The sequence below is a fragment of the Pezoporus occidentalis genome, unplaced genomic scaffold (assembly GCF_034315485.1).
Source record: "Pezoporus occidentalis ecotype Australia unplaced genomic scaffold, CSIRO_AGI_Poc_V1 ctg7, whole genome shotgun sequence".
Classification (NCBI taxonomy): domain Eukaryota; kingdom Metazoa; phylum Chordata; class Aves; order Psittaciformes; family Psittacidae; genus Pezoporus; species Pezoporus occidentalis.
In genome coordinates, this window is record NW_026916052.1 from 2,247,360 (window position 1) to 2,266,050 (window position 18,691).

Here is an 18,691-nt window from a genome sequence, read left to right on the forward strand (position 1 = left end):
AATTTTTTTTGCTTGAATACATGTTGAATTCTTGTAATTTCAAACCTAGTTACAAAGATTTGTCTTGAGCCTAGAGTGATTTGTGTGCAGACATCTTTTACATGTGAGGGACAGGTAACACAGTTGGGGACAGTAGGAGATGAATTTGAGGCTTTCAAATGAGAGAACGCCTTGTGTGAGTGGAATAAGGTTGTGTTTGTGTTTTGGGGGTTCTGTTTTTTTTTTTCTTACCCTGTGAAGATCTAGTTCATGTTTATTAATTAAAAATACCCGTTTCTTCCTGAAGTAGAGAGCTTGGGTCTTAATGGGGGAGCCGAAGAGAGCACAAGTCTTCCAAGTACAGAGATAGAGAGTCTGTAGTTCATGGCTATTCTGTATCATTGAAGTTGTAGGGAGCACACTTGTCATGGCATTAAGGCTTTTTATTCCTCACTATTGACGAACTGGTCATATTCTAGTTGAGAAGACACACCTGTGTGGTCCCTGTGCTTTCGAAGTGATTAGGATAGGTGATTATTAGGACTTTCATAAATTTATGAAGGGGGACAGTGGGGAAAATACTGCTGCTTAAAATTATGTTGATTCTTCTTGGATTCTACCTGGGTAATGGAGAGCAGGATTTGGCTCTCCTAGTTAGCTTACGTCTCTCTTCATGGCAACATACACAACCGAGAGAGCATCCAGATTCATTGCTGAAGAAAGCAAAGTGAGCCAGCTGGCCAGATAGCACATCTGTTTGTTTCATTCAGTGATGTGGAGATCCTCAGCCAGCCAAGGGCTTAGGTAGACTTTACTGAGTGCACCTAATTCTTACTACTTACGAAGAAGAAATTTTTTGTCTGTGTTCTATCTTTAACAGGCTTTCAACTGGTGAACCTAGAAAGCTTGATCTCCCTGCAACTCTTCATTAAGAGGAGTAGAGACATCTTACAGCTTACTGTTCTCAGCAATGTTTTCTTACTATAGAACAGACGTGTGAGTTGTAGTCTGAGACTGAGGTTGTAACATGCATTGTGGAACTTCTTGTTTTGAAAGGTGTGTATAGATTTAAATGTCTGTAACAGCTGTTACAAAAGTAGCAGGTTCTGAGATCTGTGCATACAGCTCTGTCTGTATCCTCCGAAATCAGGGAAGAGGATGCATTCTGTGTACCAAACCAAAAAGGCATGAAAAGGTTGCTTGCCCTTTTGTTGCGTGTGATTTCCCACATCTTCCTGCAATAACAACACTTGCTGCTTGCCATCTTTGGCTTGCTGAGTACACAGGCTGAATTCTGTTCTTTTCCATTAAAGACCAGCTTTAATTTCGGGCAGGAAATAACATTGTATAGCAAATCAAAATCATTGAATGGCCCTGTGATTGCTGTAAATATCTACATCACTGGGTTTATGTCAGTTCCCCATCTTTTATTTTTGTCCACTTGAATAGCATTTAATTTTCTCTCAGTTGGATACAACATTAGTTAAAATATGTGATACCCCTGTTGAAAGAAAGAAGTGAGTTGAATTGGCTTTGTCTTTGATAAAATGAATTTTAGCATTTTCAAATATTGTGGATCAGTGAGGAGGAGAGGAACTACTGTGTAAGTAAGTGTGTTCTGATAGAGATGTCTTCTGTTACTAATCCTCTTCTGTTCCTCAGATTTATTTGTATGTGCACTTCCCTTCATGACCATAATGCAGATTTTTGAACCTTTTTCTTCTTTCATTCTAGGCTTCTAGAAAGCTTGATATGCCTTTTAAATCTGGAAGGAATTTACCTGGAAGAGGGTTACAGCATTGAGGAGGGAAAGAGTGGTGGCATGTTTTCCTCTAAAGTAGTAATTGGATTCTCAAGTCTGTGGGTTATACCAGAAGAGGACTAGACTTTCAATCTCGTCATCTAAAGGCAACTAGCAATATGTATATTTGGCTGGGCCACTCAGTATTGAGGAATATTTACTCTTCGTTTTCATAAGCAGCTGTGGTTTTGCGCTTGAACTGGAGGGATAAGGAAAGAAACTGCCTAGGCATTCCTTTTTTAAGCTTATTAGCCTTGTTGTCAGCTATGCTCAGGGATAAACTGTTGTTTTGATGAAACTTAGAAAGCCTGTCCTTGTCTTTGTTCTCTTTCTCTCTGGTTTGTTAGAGCAAGATTTTAGGTGCTTAGACTGCAGCTGAGAGCTCAGTATATGAATTATGCTGGGGTTGTGCATCACTGTGTGCCTGGCGGAGGAATTTGATGGAACTGGAGGAGAATGAAGGGTATAAAATGCCATAAAAATTGTAGATGTAAAATTGATGTCAGAAGCAAGTCTCAGGAGATAACACATTGTTGGGGAAGCAGAGAGATTTTAGTTGGGAAGAGTGGGGTGGGGTATATTTTTTGTTTTTTTTTACCACTTGAATGTCTAGGAGGATGGGTACATGTAGAGGTAGCTTGTCTTTTTGGTACTGTAGCACTTGCTCCAGCACTTCTCTCTTCCCAGTCCTTGCTCTGGCCAGTTCCCTGTCTCTGCCCTTTCTTCCTTCCTTTTCTTCTCCATGGTGTCAGAAGTTTGTTTTCTGAAAAGTTTTATGGATAGTGGGTTCTGTTTGGTTTTCTGCCTGTAACTACTGAACAGGGTACAGAGTCCTGCAACAGCACGCAGCCCCCACCTGCAAATAATGGCATTTTGTCCAGGGCCCAGGGTCTCCCTTTTATTGTTTTCCATCTTCATCATAGAAATGAAATATTTAGTGGTCTGAAATTTTATTTACAGGTGATGCTACCTTCTGACTTTAATGAGCAAATGGGATAACTTAAATTAGTGAGAGCACTTGGAAGCTGCCTCTTTCATGCTTACAGCTGTATCACTGGCAGTGTTGCATGATAATACGCAACTTATGTCTTAAAAAAACCGTAAACCTGACTTGGAGCAAATTTCAGAAGCCAGAAGAAAGGATGTACTTATGGATATAAACCCAACTGAACTGTGGCAGAGCAACTTGGAAGTGGGTTTATTTGCGTCTTTCTGTCTCTGCATATTTATAGTTAATTGCTTCTGTATACAATACAAGTACAGTCTTTAGATGTTAGAGCATCTGGAATACATAGCAGTGTAATCAGGTAAATATGTGGCTGCTGTGTCATAGCACTTGAAATCCCAGTATTCTCAAGAGTTGTGTTATTTATTAGTCTTTTCTGAAGGATCTGTCGCGTGTCTACATCACCAACAGCAAGCTACTGGCAATATTGGGGTTTGGGTTGGAGACACATTCGGGCCACTTTGGATGACAATGAGATACTGTGCTCTGTAGGATACCTCAGGCATCATACACCAAAGAGGTGAAGACAACTCTATAGATGAGGGGTGGAAATCTTTGTTCCATTGAGAGGTTTTCTTAGTACTAAGATTTTACTCCCAATTCCTCACTTCCTAATTCAAGAATCTTCTAATAATTCATTGCTCCAGTTTAATGGTTCAAACCTTTATGACTCCATTAAGAGTTGGGTTGGATCACTGAAACCTTTTCATTCATGTGTAGCAGCACATCCACCATTTATACTAGCATAGATTGTTGCTATTAATACTGTTCTTTAAGAACATATGGTTTAAATATGTTAAAGTTTATGGATCCGGGCTCTAACCAGTAATGTTCTTTTTCATTATACGTCTGTTATAAATGCTCTCAGGTTAGAAAGTAATCCAAGGGATGGAATTGTATTGGAATGGTAGGCCTCGTATTTCTTTTTCTAAAAAAATTGGGGATAATTTTGTCAGGCAATGAGAATTTATCCATCACAGTTCATTAATGCTTCCAAACCCTTTTTTTAGCTTTTTCCACAGACTTAAGAAATTAAAGTATCCATCTGGGCTGCAGGAAGAAGAAACTCTGAATGTGTTTTTGCTTCCAAGGCAAAAAATCTTGTCTCAGTGGGACAAGCGAAGCTTGCCCATGCTGTTGGCAGCATGTTAAAGGAAAATGTTGCTGATGAAGCTAGAAATCTCTGTGGGTAACAGTAAATCTTTAACATAAAAAGGGGTCTCTCTTGCAAAACTGACAAAAAAAAAATTACAAGGTGACCTCTTAAAGAATGAAGAGGTTCTTTTCTGTACCTTTCCATAGTAAATGTGTATGCTTATAAAACTGTATTTGAAGTCACTGCCCTGCTGGCTACTACTTTGTCCCCATTGCATCAAAAAAGGGAGCTGGGGGCAGAAAGGAGACAAAGTGGGGATAAAGAAAGAAGCGGGAGGAGAGTTTGGGTCCTTTCACATGAAATAGATGAACAGGGGTGAAATGTTGCAATGTTTTAGCTTTCAAAAAGCTGTATTTCAAACACTACGTGCTTCATCTCAAAGCTAAGTAGAGCACTCAATGAGGTTATAAAAATAGCTGATGAATAAGAAAAAGGTGATGGGAAATGTGCATCATTCCCCACCCTTGGCATCCCCTGTGCTTGCCTTTAAACCCCTTGCAGAGGATTTGTGACTCTGCCAAGGAAAAGCATTGCCCTTGTCTTCTCTTCAAAAACAGCTAAAAGGAACGGCTTGTTCAGCGTAACATCCAGGAACACCGCATCTTCCTTCTGTGCTGTGGGGTTCTCTGGCTGACCTGTTCCATCACTGGTCAGTTTCAAAAAGGCTTTATTTATTACCTGCAAGGCAAAATACACGAGTAACTGGAGTCATCAGAGCATGACAGTGAAGAGACAAATGAAAGCTTGAGTAAATGATAAAACACATGAAATAATAACTTAGCAGCACAGGATAGACTCCATGGATGATTTAGAAAAAGACATTGGAGTTCCTGTACTAGAACAAGTGAAAAAACTCTACAACTGCTTAATAATTTAACGTAATTTGCCTTCTTTTTATGAAAGACAGCCCTCTCCTTCAAGCTCTCCATCCTTCCCCTTGGGACTTGAACGCTGAAGCCTGTCTTCAGGTGAGGTTGTGTGCTGCATGCACCCATGTGTGTGCCATGTCTGGGAGTAGTCCCTAAGTGATGGAGCGTTATCCTCAACAGCCCAGGAGCTGCAGCCTGTACTGCATGCTCCAGCTGTGGTGCCTGGAGGTGTTTGAGCTGTAGGTGGTAACAAATGCAGTCTAACTTGCACATGCAGTACCTAGCACACTTGGATCTCAAACTTCATCTCGCTGTTTGTGTTTGTCCTGTGATGAAATCTGAATAGTTTGAAGGCAAACCTGTTTCTGCAGATAGGTTAATCTAAGGAGTATTCATATCTTCCAGTTATCCTAAACGTCCCACCTGAGCATGTCCCACATGGCTCTGAGTGGTTTGTCGTAGGTAAATTCACGCAGTTAAAGAGGCTGAAACTGAGCAAGGAGGCATAGCTTTTAAGTGCCTGTAATGTGTACTGTACCTTTCCAACTGTGAGATTGGCATCACTTATTCTACTGAGATCTGCTCCCTTCCCCAGCAGTGTAGGCAGTTCCATATTGGCAAGAAGTTCCTGTAGATCGGAGCTGCCTTCTATTGTTAACTCTGGCAGTGTTAATTTAATTTCTCTACAGAAAAAAAAGAGAGAGACACAAGTGAGTGCATGCTCTCCACTGTGAAAGCATGGTGTTTGGGCAGTCCTGGGGAACAGGCTTGTGATAACAGCCACAAGAAATGCTTGGTGTGTGGGGACAGACAGCTATCAAGGGTCAATGGGCACCATGTCGCTGTTTCCAAGTGGGAAGGCAACCTAAATCTGCCCTGGTTATGCTATTAAACCTCAGATCATCCCACTTCATGGGTCCTGTTACTCATTTCCTTGAAATACCCCCAGATAATAAGCCAATCCCTCAGAAGTCTAGCTTCTCTGGAGTGAGGTCCCCTGGGTTTATCATGGAATGGCTTGTGTTGGAAGGGACCTTTAAGATCATCTAGTTCCACTCCCATGTCATGGATTTGCAGTTGTTTCTCTTTGTGCTCAGTGTTAAACCCTCCCTGGCAGCATCCAATCCCTAGTTAGTAATCAGGTGTGCCTGTGCAGTGCACCCTGTCTCATTCTTCCCTATGGGAGGATGCCTGTGCCCAAGCCCTACCTTGGAGAGAGTTGCTGGAGCCACGCCAAGGACTGCAATGGCAGCTCTACTTTGCTGTCATTGATGGGCTGCAGCAGCACCAGCAGCATGGTCTTGCTGATGGGCACTTCGACCACAGAAAAAGTCCCACTGGCATCAGTTTTGTAGTTGAATGTCCCCACAAATGACAGCATAGGGACCATGACCTTCGTATTTGAATCCACCCAGAACTCCTGAGCCTCTTCGAGCCGGGAGGCTTGCTTAACATTCACTGAAAAACAGATTGAGAAAGAGGAAATTGATTCTTCCTTCACTCCCCTCCTTTGCCCCTAGCCAGTATATATGCTTGTTTAAAACCAGCAACCTGTGCATTAGACAAGAGCTATGTGTATAAAATCATATTTAACTGCTATAAACATATGTATCCTGCTTTTAATATGCTTTCTGGTGGCATGAGGCAGAGGCTGGTGCAAGCTCACAGCACAGGGAACACAACCATCAGGACTGCAGCCAAAGCTGCTGTATTTCTGCTGGCTTTGTGGCCTTTCCTGGGAACAGTATTACTGCGTGCTTGGTTGCCTGCTTCCTCGCAGTGGAGGGTTTGCTTAGATTTCTTCTCCATCCCTTGGGTTGTGTTGATGGTATGTGTGGGAGCACATCCATCAGGGCCAGCCTTGCTGCAAGAGTGCTCTCAGCAGCTGGGAGGGCTCAGGAGAGAGCAGGTAGCACAAGCTCTGGCTGAGGTCTCACCCTTGGCAATCTTACGAGCCAAAGCAATGAGGAAGGTAGTAAGAACAACTCTGACATGCCAGTTGTGCCAAGGAGGTTAGAAAGGACACACTTGAACACTTGCTAAACTTTCATGTAAATTTCTTATCCAGTTCAAAAGTATGGGAAGCCTTGCTCTTACCTCCTGCTGCTTCTATGCAGCTTTGCATTTCAGCATGTTATCTGCTCACTGCCATAGATCAGTGCTGCTGCCCAGTTAGGCAGGTAATCCTGTTGGCATTAAAGAAACTACTGCCATCACTGAGAAGGGCAAAGGTCAGAAATCTCAACACTGCTGCGTGGTGGCATTAGGGAATTAGGAAAGCAGATGTGTATGTTGTGTTAAAGAGAAGAACTCCTTACATTTAAATATTTAATATTGATATAAAATAGCAGCTGGTCCAGCTCTATTGTTAACATGTCTGTTCTCCAATAAATCCAGCTAAATGCTGGACCCTAACATATTTAATATGTAGTGAGTGATTTTGCGTAGGAACACTTGCCTCTTAAACGAGCTTGCATAAAAGCTTTAGGCACATTTATGCACTTTTCACCTAGTATAACTTCACCAAAAAGAAGCAGCAGGTAGGAGATGTAAAAGGTGCAAGCAAAACAAAGAATAAGGCAGTAGTTCACTTTTTTCTCTTATCTTATAGTAAAGGATGCAAGCAGAAAGGAGCCGCTTTCACAGGGTCTGTATAACCTGCAAAATCTATTCTCACAGGATAGCAAAAGTCAAGACTGTAACAGAGTTAAAAGGAAAAAAAAAGAATTGAGCATTTAGATAGCTAAAAGCATCGAAGTGGGATAGTAATTGATTTTAGATAGGCTTGAGAAAGATACTGCAAACTTTCAAAGCTCTCCTACTGACTTTGACACTGAGTCCAATACTGTGCCAGTTGTGAAAAAGGACAAATCGGCACCACTGTCTTTGAAGCAGCTCCCTGTGGCCTTCCCAGGAGCAGGGCTACTACCCAGCCTTCACCCAGCCTTCAACCCCAAATAAGCATTGCTTCCTCATACCTGCCAAGCGGACATCCACTGCAAACAGCAGGTCAGCAGATGGATCAACATCTGTCAGTAAGCACTTGCTTTGGCCATTGCTTTTGGCCTCCATGAAGGCATTTATTTGCTTTACTGCCTCGCTTGGGTTTGTAAAGTCAACAGCTCGGGCGTAGAGAGCATCAGCAGAAGGGAGCAAGTCCTGCACAAACAGTAGGGATAGAGGCACACCAGGGGCAGAGAACAGGCAGAGCATCTTGGAAAACTGCAGCTCCTCGTCCCTGCTCTTGACCAGGTTTTCAATCATCCTGAGGATGGAAAAGACTTCCTGCCCAAACACCCGGGAGATGCAATCGGGGTCTCCGGAGGGGGGAACAAATTCCAGCAATCCCTGCAAATCAGCTGCCGTCTGGTTTGAGGCACCCAGGTAGAAAGACACCAAGGAGCCGTAAAGGCTGGTTGGGGACAGGAGCAGGTTCTGGTCCCGCCGTGCTTCCTGCAGGGTGCTGTAAAACTGCACGCCCAGGAAGTGCACAAACTCCTTTAAGTAGCTCAGTGCCTGCTGCCCCTGGCTGCTCCGGCCTGGGGCCTCCAGCTTATCCTTGTTCAGGTCATCTTCGTAGGCAGGTGTGGTTTGGGACTCAATGGAGACGGGTACAAAGGTTTTCTTTCCCTCCGGAACCTGGCTTTCCAGCTCCTCACAGGTACCCTTCTTGAAAGAAAACAGATTGAAAGGGTGGACATAGACCCGGTCACAAGTCAGTGTGGTGAGGCACGCCAGCAAACAGAGCAGTTCTGCTGCCAGATTCATGCTGTAAACTTGATTCCACGGTGCCTGCTGAAAGAAAAAGGAGGAAACAAGACTGATCATCCTGTAGTAAATACAGTTTTTCTTACTTGCAGGGTGAGGTGTTTGTGCTGCCTTGGAGTTACAAAGGCAGGAATTTAGTGCTGACTGGTCTGACTGTGCCCCCTTTAAAGCCCAGGGTGAGATGGCCACCAGTTTCAGTGATGGCAGGTGGGGAAGTGCTAAGCACAGGTTTGACCCCATTACCCACCGCAGTACCCTAAGGATTTAGCATGGGAAGCAGTGTGGTTGTGCTTGCAAACTAGAGTGTGCTAGTTCTGTCAAAACATTATAATAATGCAGCTATATAGCTCCAGGGACTTGGTCAGAGCACTCTCTGCAAACTGCTGCACTAAATCTTGCTGACACGTGGACAAGGCTAAGCGATTTGCCTGCTGTTACATGGGAAGTGGGTTTGGAAACCAGGTCTCTTAAGGTCCAACCACTGAACGTTCCCCCTTTTTCTGCCTAGTCAGCTTAATTCTTGGCACTAGAAGAGCATTTTGTGTTCTCATAGCCCAGGACAAACATTCATTCTAGCTCCTAGGCAAAAACACTCAAGGCTTCCTTATACAAACGTGCCAACACTAAAGCCATTTCCATATCCCCTTCTTTATCTGAATACAGACTCAGAAGGATAAGCTGAGATTTAGTCTACTGTACAGGCAGTCTTCTCCTGTAGTAAAGGATCACCTGCTGCTCTTGGTTTTCCTCATGTCCAGAGGATTTTACTGTATATGGATGTCACAAAAGATCTGGTGCATATTGGGAATGAGAAAGTCATGGGCACACATGCACAAACCTACATGGATACACACACCCATGCAAACACACTGACAAATTTTGCATTTTTATAGTTCTTGTTTTTCCTGCATCCAATTTTTTGGCAACCAGTAACTCCGCTGTACCCTCCCTGGATTTGTAGTTTATGACTTTGAATTTGTATATTTGAAATACAAATGCATTGGAAATTACACATCTGTAACACTTATCATTGGTCAAAATGCTGTTGTTCAGAACTGTACTTTTATTCTACTAGTCATTTCTTGTTTACTGTAGCTCTGTCCCCCTCTTTTGCCCTTTCCAAGCTCTGCAGAACTCACTGGATGGGCAAAATGCTAACAACAGAGCCAGTAACCAAGCTCTGCTCTCCACTGCCTTTCTCCAAGATGTTTTGAGTTGCACCCGCCTGTCAGGTATTGTCATTCTGGCAGCCTGAGCCTTTTGAGAAGACACAGTGCAATGTCTGTCTCACCAACACTTTAATTCACACAGAGTGGAAGTATTTGTGTTTAAACCCAGTCATTCAAGCCCTGGCACCTTCCTAGCCTGATTTACAATGTATAACCACAGTCACTTCACTGAGGGATCACAGAGTCTTTCCTGCTTAATAATACTCCAGTTTGCAGTATCACCATTCTCTTGCAAATACAAAAACTGGGACTTGCAGATGCTTGGTAATTAGATGTATGTTGCTAAGTACATATGCCTGCTAAAGCATGCATCTATGTTCCCAGGCTGTAGGCTTCTAACAGCTTGGTTTGCAAACGGAGTTTCTGCTGTTGTGATGGTCCCTTGGGATTTCTGAACTTCTCACTAGCCAGTGCCTGCAAGTCTGGCCTGAAACTATTTGCTCCTCAGAGGTATGCAGGCAAGGACCTGCTGTAGATCTCTTCATCTAAGGATTCCTCTTCCCCATTAACTGGCACGCCATCTGCCAAGTTAGCATGTAGGCAGCAGCAGTGGGTGCTGCCATCCCCTCTGCTCCCTGCTCTGTCTTCCCCTCCCCAGTCCTGTTGGCAGCAAGTGACACGCATCACAGAGCTTCCTCATTGCTTATGACCAGTTAAAATATTATCCTGGGACGTGCCTTCTCAATTTCAGCTTCAGAGTTAGCCCAGCCACTGTGCTAGTGCATTTCTAGACTGCTTGCTACATTTTCTAGACTGGGATAGCTCAGAAAAACAAACTAAAAAGCCACAATTAGAGGCACTGCCCTTCTCACCCTGTTGTCTCCACCTTATAATTCTTTCAAAGCGTTTCTTAACCTTTCCTGTCGCAGCCAGGAGGGTGACTCTGTGCCACCCAGTCAGGCTGTGCCATTAGGCACATTTGGTGCCCAGTGGTTACTTCTTTGCAGCTGCCAGAGCCACCATGAGCAGAAGAGGAGCAGTTCTCACTGCCAGCCTGTACACTATGACCCCATCTGTGGAAAGCCAGCGTGTTTTATTTCCCTAGAGAAGTCAGCCCCAAGCCCTTCAGAAAAGCAGGAAAATCAGAGCTGAACGAGTGGCATTCAAAACAAATCCAGTAAGTGTGCTTACTTGCCTTGGCCCTGGTGTGTGCCACCCCTCCGACACCGTCCCCCCTCCAGCAAGCTCCTCTTTTCCCTGGTGCGGGGTGTAGTGATTGCAGCTGGATTTATACCCTTCCCACGGGAGGGCCCTTTCCACAGGGGCCTGTGTGCAGTGGCATTGCGCAAAGCTACTTTACATCACAGGCTGTGGGGATAGAAAGAGGTAGCTCAGGCCAGACAGGACCCAATGAAACCTGAGCACAGCTTAACACCGGCTGCATAGAAAGTTCCAGGGATGGACACACAACCTTTAACCGGACTCAGAACATCTGCGTAGCCTGCAGTTACACATTCACTAGGATAGACACCGGTGTTTCGCTATGCAGAAGAGCTTATTATAGGAGCTGAAAACAACTCAGCCCAGTTTGGGCCAGGTTGAAAGGAATGCAGGTTTCTTTGTGCCTGTTATATGGCTGGATCAGGTATTTTTCTCCTCCAATAAATTTCCTTTAATCTCTGCCTTGCAGCCTGGGTACCCAGTGAGTGGGATATGTACGCTATGGTGGATTAAAATGACGAAGCTCTCAATTTGTACCACGTCTTTCCCTCTTGATCTATCCAGGAGATCAGGAGTTTATTCTTTTTTCTCTTCAAAGCAAAATGTGTCGAAACGGAGAGGATGAAAATTAGATGGATGAGGTTGTCAGTGCCAGATCACAGAGACTGCATCCCTCCCAGTCTCAGTTTCCCAACCCTTCTTTGGCAAAAGGGGTGGGATCTGGACACCTTTCTGCTGGTTTTCAAACCATCCTGCAGTTTTGGTATGCCCCTTCTTCCTCTTTAAACAAATTAACAGTGAATCAAATTGGGGATGTGGCAGTTGGGTTAGACTGGGTCTCATTCAGTGCCCTTGTTATAGCTCATAATTAAAATCCCATAGCTTTCGTGAGAGTAGGGCTGATTTAACATCCATGCCCTGATTTTAGAGGGCCAATCAGGCATGGTTTGTACTGCACTGCCCAGTTCCATTCGGGTTCAAGAACAGAGCCAAGACAGAGAGGAGTGTACATGGGCAGTCAGACCTATGCAGCTGAAATGAAGACAGGGTCAGCCGAGTCCTGCCAGCCCAAGTGCTGTTTGCCAGGTGCCTAATACCAAAGGGATGGAAAATGTTTGTCTCTGCAGCCCTGCTTTTCGCTTAAACAACCTAATAACCTTAGCTCTAATAAGATCTGAACGTTTTCAGATCTTAGCACAGGCCCATATGACATGGTATCATGTGTACAAGGCTCGAACAACCAGCTTGAAATATTCAAGAAGTTTTGTCCTCTTGTTGCCTGAGCATCTCAGTTGAGGAAGCATCTGGAAACAGAGCAGCTCCTGATCACTTGTCCTATCACAGTGTCCTGGGTTCAGCAGTAGCAGTCATTTTTCCCCTTCTTGGTAGCTGGTGCAGTGCAATGTTTTGACTTTCAGCTCGGGAACGGAGCTGATAACAAGCGATGTTTTGGTTTGGCCAAGGACTTTGTGAGCCTCATGCTCTGCCAGGGAGGAGGGGGAGCCAGGAGGAACAGACAGGACACCTGACCCAAACTGACCAAAGAGGTATTCCATACCACAGCACGTCATGCCCAGGATGTAACTTGGAGTTAGCCGGAAGGACTGGGAGACCGGAGGGTTGGAGGAGGTATCGGTCAGAGCTTGGTCGGGCTGGAGTTATCGGTCGGCTGGTGGTGAGATGATGTATTCTCTTCCCTTGTTATTTCCTTTATCATTATTATCATTGGTGGTAGCAGTAGTGATTTGTGTTATACCTTAGTTACTAAACTGTTCTTATCTCAACCCGTGGGAGTTGCATTCTTGTCGATTCTCCTCTCCGTCCCTCCGAGAGCAGGGGGAGGGCAAGAAAGGGGGGGAAGTGAGTGAACGAGTTACCTGACCGGGTTTAAACCACGACACACAGGCAGCTATAAAATGCATGTAGCCCAGCCACAAACACAGACAATGGGAGGAGTAGCTCCTCCATTAAAGATGCAGTTTGTTCAGTTAAACGCTAAGTAAACAAACTAGGTTTTGGTTTGCAATCCGTTTCTTTTCCTTTTCCATTGGAGGGCTGGGTAGGGTGTGTGACAGCACTGCCCAAATCTGTCTCCCACACTGCCACCTATGCAGATCCACATGAGGTAATAAGCACCAGTGGTGTGCATGAGTGGCCTGTGAGCTATAGCTTGCCTGCTACATCATTCTAGGTAAGTCTTGAAGACAGAGAAAGAGCAAACCCAGCCTGATAGCCTCAGTATTAAGGACACTGAAACCAAGGCTGTTTCAGTGAAGGGCACCTTGTGTTCTGTAAAACTCTGGAAAGAATCTTTTTTAACAAGAATCACTGACTTTGGCAAACAAGTGATGCTAATAACCTACACTACAGCTGCCAGACTTACGCGTTTCCTATGGACAATAAATACTGGAAGGGGAAATAACATAACCCACGGTCACTGTATTTTTTTCCTTAAATCATCACGCCTCTGCACTGTAGCACCCAGGGGTGGTGGTGTTTGGGTATTTACGGCTTCCAGTTCCCCTGCAGGCCACGACTGAGTAGTGCTGCAGCTGTGGTCTCCTTTTGCGTAGGTACCAGCCCCAAACCGGGCATCCCTGCCTGCAGCTTTCTCCAGGAAAAAAAGCTTTCCCCAGATAATGTTCAATGACCTGCTTACACCACAGCTTCTCCTGCTTCAGAGCACCTGGAATTCAGGAATTTGGCTGGCCACAGTAATGAGGAAGAACCTCTAATTTCACCTTATGTTCATGTCCTACCACAAAGCTCAGAAACAGGTCCCCTCCAATCTGCTGGTCACTTACGTTCACTCAGTTAATATTCCCCTATTATACATCACACACCAGTGCACTTCTTAGATCTTTGTCTTTTATCTTCTCAGTTTTCACTAAAGGAGACACTTTCAGACTAGGAAGAATATAGACTGCTACACCTGGAACACATTTTATCCTGGTGGGACTTAATTACAGTAAGTCTTTCATTCTACTTCTGAGCCATTTTTAGGCAGGTGTGCATAAGCATTATCCCAATTACTATATGTGGACTCTGTTGTCAGGCGCTTTTTTTTCCTTGGGTTGCCATGGTTTTAGGAGCCAGCATGTGCTTAAAGATAGAGCTTCAGCTTCGGAAAGAAGAGCCTCTATCCTGCTTTTCAGCTCTGGTGACCAAGGATCTCTCCCTGAAGAGAGCTGTGCCAGAAAACCTGCTTTGGGGCAAACTTGGGCAGAAAGTTTTCCTGCAATAAGGAACTGAAGAAGGTGAAAGCAAAGCTGTTCCTAAATGCACCCTGTGCAAAGCAAGTGCAGGGCCTAACGAATCTTGCACTACAACAGCCCTAAGTAAAGATACAAAGAAACACCGACCTCTCAAATGTGCTCTTCACTGAAGAGGTTCCCACTCTCCTTTTGCCTCACTCTTCCTGACTTTTGAGGGGCGTTCAGCTCCCCCTTTTATACCCTGTCTTGCATAAGCAGGGTCCACCCTCCCTCCTCCCCCCCCACTGCCCTCATTTCTCTTCAAAACCTGCCTCTGTTTTCCCTGCTTGTTATTCATGGTCATTACTAAGAGGGAGAAAAGGGGTGGAAAAACACTGGTGCTGTGGTTATAGCCATACTCAAAGAGATCAGAGCTCCTGGTCAGCCCCACTCTTCTGAAGTGCTGATGGGAAAGCACTCCCTTGCCTCACAGAAATTTCTCAGTGATGGTGCTGATAGCACTCCTCCATGTAAACAGCATCAAATAGACTTCAGAAATGTTAACCCTGGCAGAGGAAGACTAACCATACAGCCAGCAGTGTGTAATTCAGTCTTGAATGGGAAATGATTTTGTCCAAGCTGGAATTTCAATTGACTGGTCAGGCAGCTATTCTTTCACTGAAGAACATCTTGTCTCTACTCTGTCAAAAAGCGGTTTTATTGATCCAGATGGTTCTGGGAAAAGCTGCATAAACCTCAGCACTTTGTGTGGAGACAATAGTAAATATTTTATTCTGATTTTTTCATCTTTCCCAAAGTTTGCTCTGAGGTCTGAACTCAAAAGGGCCAGATGTACTCCTGTGATGTATGGTGGGAGTCATGGAGAAAGGATAATAAAGTACTCTGCTCATAGCCCCAGACCACAGATCTTCACATGGGGCCTTCCTGATCTGAGTTGGTATGGCTGATCTATATAGATTATGAATTATTACATGGCTGACTCAGACATAATAGCATATACATGGTCATATATCATTCATCACTAAATTTGAGGGCTTCTTTTTTGTAAGAGTGCCTTGAGGGAGAAGTAGCCACGAACGGTTCACTTATACAGCCTGTGGGTTGAGGTTGGTAACTGTAAACCTCTACACCCCATCAACATCCATAGTGTTCCCTCTCTCTCCTGCTTAGGTAAAGGAAGACACTGTGAGGTCTGGACAAGGCAGCCACTGGAGTGGGCAAACAGGCACTGGGAGGAGGACAGGGAGGAAGGAAGGAAAGGAAAACGAGAATGTGCATGTGGGAGGATCTGACAAAAGGAATTACTCAACAAAGAATGTCACTTCGTTGACTGGTGCAGCGGTTGCCCCTGCAGGTGTGGCAGGCAGTCACAATGGTGAAAGGACCACCATTTGTGTGGCATCCAGGAAAAAGCTTTGTAAAGCAGTCAAGTGCCTACACAGATCAAGACGCTTCACTTTAGAAGAGAAACCACTGGTATGGGGAGCATAAATTTAAAATGATGGAGGTGAACAGAAAGTCCTGAATTGCTGTTTTGTAGTGATGCTAGAATCAGTGGGTTCACAGTAAAATTACCAGGCAGCAAAGGTAAGTAAAAGGAGGGGGCCTTTCGCTTGTATAAACTGCAGGAGGCACTGCCATAGGACGTTGCAGAGACCAAAAGTCTTAGCTGGTACACAAAGAGATTAAATAAAGTCACAGGCTGCATGGCCTTCGGAGGCTGCAGAACATCGTGGCCCAGGTGTGACTGGAAAATCCCCAGACAGCCAGCTGTCAGGAAGTTTAGTTTGATCCATGTAACAGCTCTCGTGCTCCTCTCTAAGGGCTTGTCTTCAACTTGCGATGGAAATGGAGATGTCTGCACTGAGGCCACCTTATGCTGGCTCATTTTGCAGTACAGACTGGAAATACTCTTTTGCTAGAACATTAGTTAGCCACTTTTCAGTTTTTTCTCTCTTAAACAGGGCATGTGTACTTACCAGAGGCACAGTTACTGCACTGGGGGCTGAAATGTCTCCTGATGGACCTTCGGGGTCAGTTCTCACTTCTGCACACAAAGTACTCAATGACCTTTTCCAGAGTAAATAGGCAGGGAGGAAGGGGTAAGCTCTAGTGATGGGTCAGGCAGGTTTCTATACATTAGTAAACTATTCCCTCCCCCCCCCATTACATGAGAACCGTGGCAAGCTGCCATGGGCCTGAATGTATTTGTTTATTTTTGCTATCTCTGGTGGGGAAAGGCTGTGCAAAGTAAGGGGTTTTAACTGTTTTAGTAAAACTTTGATAAGGAATAGGCTTGCATGTGATTTTCCCATATTTTCTCTGTGCACTTGACCTCTGCCCTTGCTGGCTGGAACCACTTCCTATGAAAGCAACTGGTGAGCATGAGAGATGCATTCAGCTTGCCCATTTTTTTGTGTAAAGAGGATTGCAAAAAAGCTTTTCCATAACAGCATTCAAAGTACAGATCATGAGATTATCCTGCTTCTGCCATGGGTTATCATAGCAAGGGGCAATGCGAAAACTGGTAACGCGGCTGCTGAAAGCCCCAAGGACCACATGTACCACCCCTGAACTGGTGCAAAGGGATGCAGTGTGTCAGCCTGGATGATGCCAAAATGCGCATGGTAAGTGGGTGGCCAGAGAGTTGACCCAGGTTGCTGGGGCCTCCCTAAAAGGGCACATGTGGCATGGTGCTCCCTCCTCACAGGAGGAAAGGTCCTGGCAGCCACCCTGTGCTGCAAACCCTGTGTGGTGGAAGAGGGAGCACCACCGTCTCTGCATCTCTCTCTGCTTCTCAAGGAACAGCACCCTTGAGGGAGGCCTGTGTGCTGATGATCCCCTAATCTAGTGATTTAAGACCCAAATGAGCTCATATTAACAGTAGCACATGTTGTTCCAGTTTATAATTACATTTGCCTTGTTGCGCTTCTGTTTGCAGGCCCTGAGCATAGAGATTGCTTTGAATTTTTGTAACCCTACTTTTTTCCTCTCCCAGTGGAAGATGCGGCTTTAAATTGCAATTTAAGACTGGTCTATGCATAGCCTGCACAAGCACACTGAGGCATGACTGTGTGTGTGGGCAAAGGGAACCTCCTACCCTGAGGATCTCAAAATACCTTTCAGTCTAACAGTTATATCAGTGATCTATATTTGATTTTGCTTCCTTCCCTGTGGCAGGTGCTGTGTCTGTGAGGAATGAGAGACAATCCTGGACCAAAGCAGCCAGGACAGAGAAAGCCTGTCCTAAGGGAGAAAGGGGACATGAAGAGGTGATGTGATTCACCTTCAGTCATGCGGCAGGTTGGCAACATCTCAAGGACAAGCAGGCAGGTTTTGTGACTCCCAGCCCAGTGTGTTACCTGTTTGATCACACTGTACCTTCACCCCTTGGATGAGAGCTGCAAGGCAGAGGAGCAGGGATGGCAGTGCCTGCACAGCAAAATGCTTGCCTCAAAGAACTGGGGCCAGCTTTGTTACCTGAATTGATGCACTTTTCATGACACTCTCCTGACGGATACCTTAGTGTCAGGGAGGGATTTTGCACTGTCCCAACATTTCGAGCTAGGTCAGCCAGTGAAGTCTTCAAGCTGTTCCCCAAGACGAGCGCGGGAAGCAGACATGTGACCACTGTCTGAGAGATGCCCCAGTATTCAACTCCAAAAGGCTCCACCAGCAAACACCCTGCTCCCCTCAGTATTGCAAGGTTGCTGCCTACAGCTCAGTGAAGATTTACTGCCTGTGGATCTTCTGAGTTACACCTTGGGAGGCTAATCCTTGTTGGCACTATTAGGATTTTGAAAATCTCATTGCACTTTTTGGTTCCAAGCCAAATTATCCCCAGGATACCATGCGCAATAGCTGTTATTTCCTAGCCTGGAAATTCAAAGCATAGCCATAAAAGACCTTTGGAATCTGGGACACCTCTGTGCAAACTCGGGTTCACCCCTCCTCTCACTCCTCTGCCAGCAGCTTCTTGCCCTGCGTGGGCAAATAGGTGCAAACAGCAGGACTCCGCTATTTTGGCTTCTACTTGTTCCTCTGGTGGTCTCCTGCCTCACTTGAGGGGTGGTTTTAATCATGTACAGTTTATGCAGTTCATCAGTGAGAAATAGAATGGCTCATTCCCCACCATGGGGGTTATGGGACTCTTCCGTTTTCTGGACTCATAGCCACTGAAGGGGCTATGAAAAAAACACACAGCCAGACAGCTAGAGGGGCAAAACTGCAGCTCTCTTGGGCCAACAGAAGTAATTTTCACTGCTCTAAATATAATCTGTAGCATATAGAAGAACAGAGCCACTTGCAACCTGAGATAAGGATGTGGCTTTCAGATTTGCTTTAATCTGGGTGGGGTGCACAACTGACTATAGCAAAATTGTTGGCTCCCCTGGACTGCCTCATGCTTTCAGATGCTGGTAGAAAAAGGGAACGGTAGGAAGTGGAGAGAGGCTGAGCCAGGCATTACTTTAAGGCTGCACCGGTTGCCAGAGCCTGGCAAGATCTC

General features: G+C 45.1%; 1 protein-coding gene across 4 annotated transcripts; it reads right to left on the minus strand.

The window, feature by feature from the left end:
* Positions 1–3,717: 3,717 nt before the first annotated feature.
* On the minus strand, positions 3,718–14,437 carry AGT (angiotensinogen). 4 transcript variants are annotated; one of them, XM_062641969.1, is made up of 5 exons: positions 14,332–14,437; positions 7,790–8,606; positions 6,020–6,269; positions 5,350–5,494; positions 3,718–4,620 (listed from the first exon to the last, which is right to left on the minus strand). In XM_062641969.1, exons 2-5 carry the CDS (start codon positions 8,577–8,579, stop codon positions 4,429–4,431), a joined length of 1,377 nt encoding a protein of 458 aa, XP_062497953.1. In that variant the 5' UTR covers positions 8,580–8,606; positions 14,332–14,437; the 3' UTR covers positions 3,718–4,428. The 4 variants fall into 4 exon arrangements, with proteins under 4 accessions (XP_062497953.1, XP_062497954.1, XP_062497955.1 ...); XM_062641970.1 differs by having other exon boundaries at positions 7,790–8,603; positions 14,332–14,436; XM_062641971.1 differs by lacking the exon at positions 14,332–14,437 and adding an exon at positions 10,940–11,127 and having other exon boundaries at positions 7,790–8,603.
* Between the last annotated feature and the right edge of the window lie 4,254 nt (positions 14,438–18,691).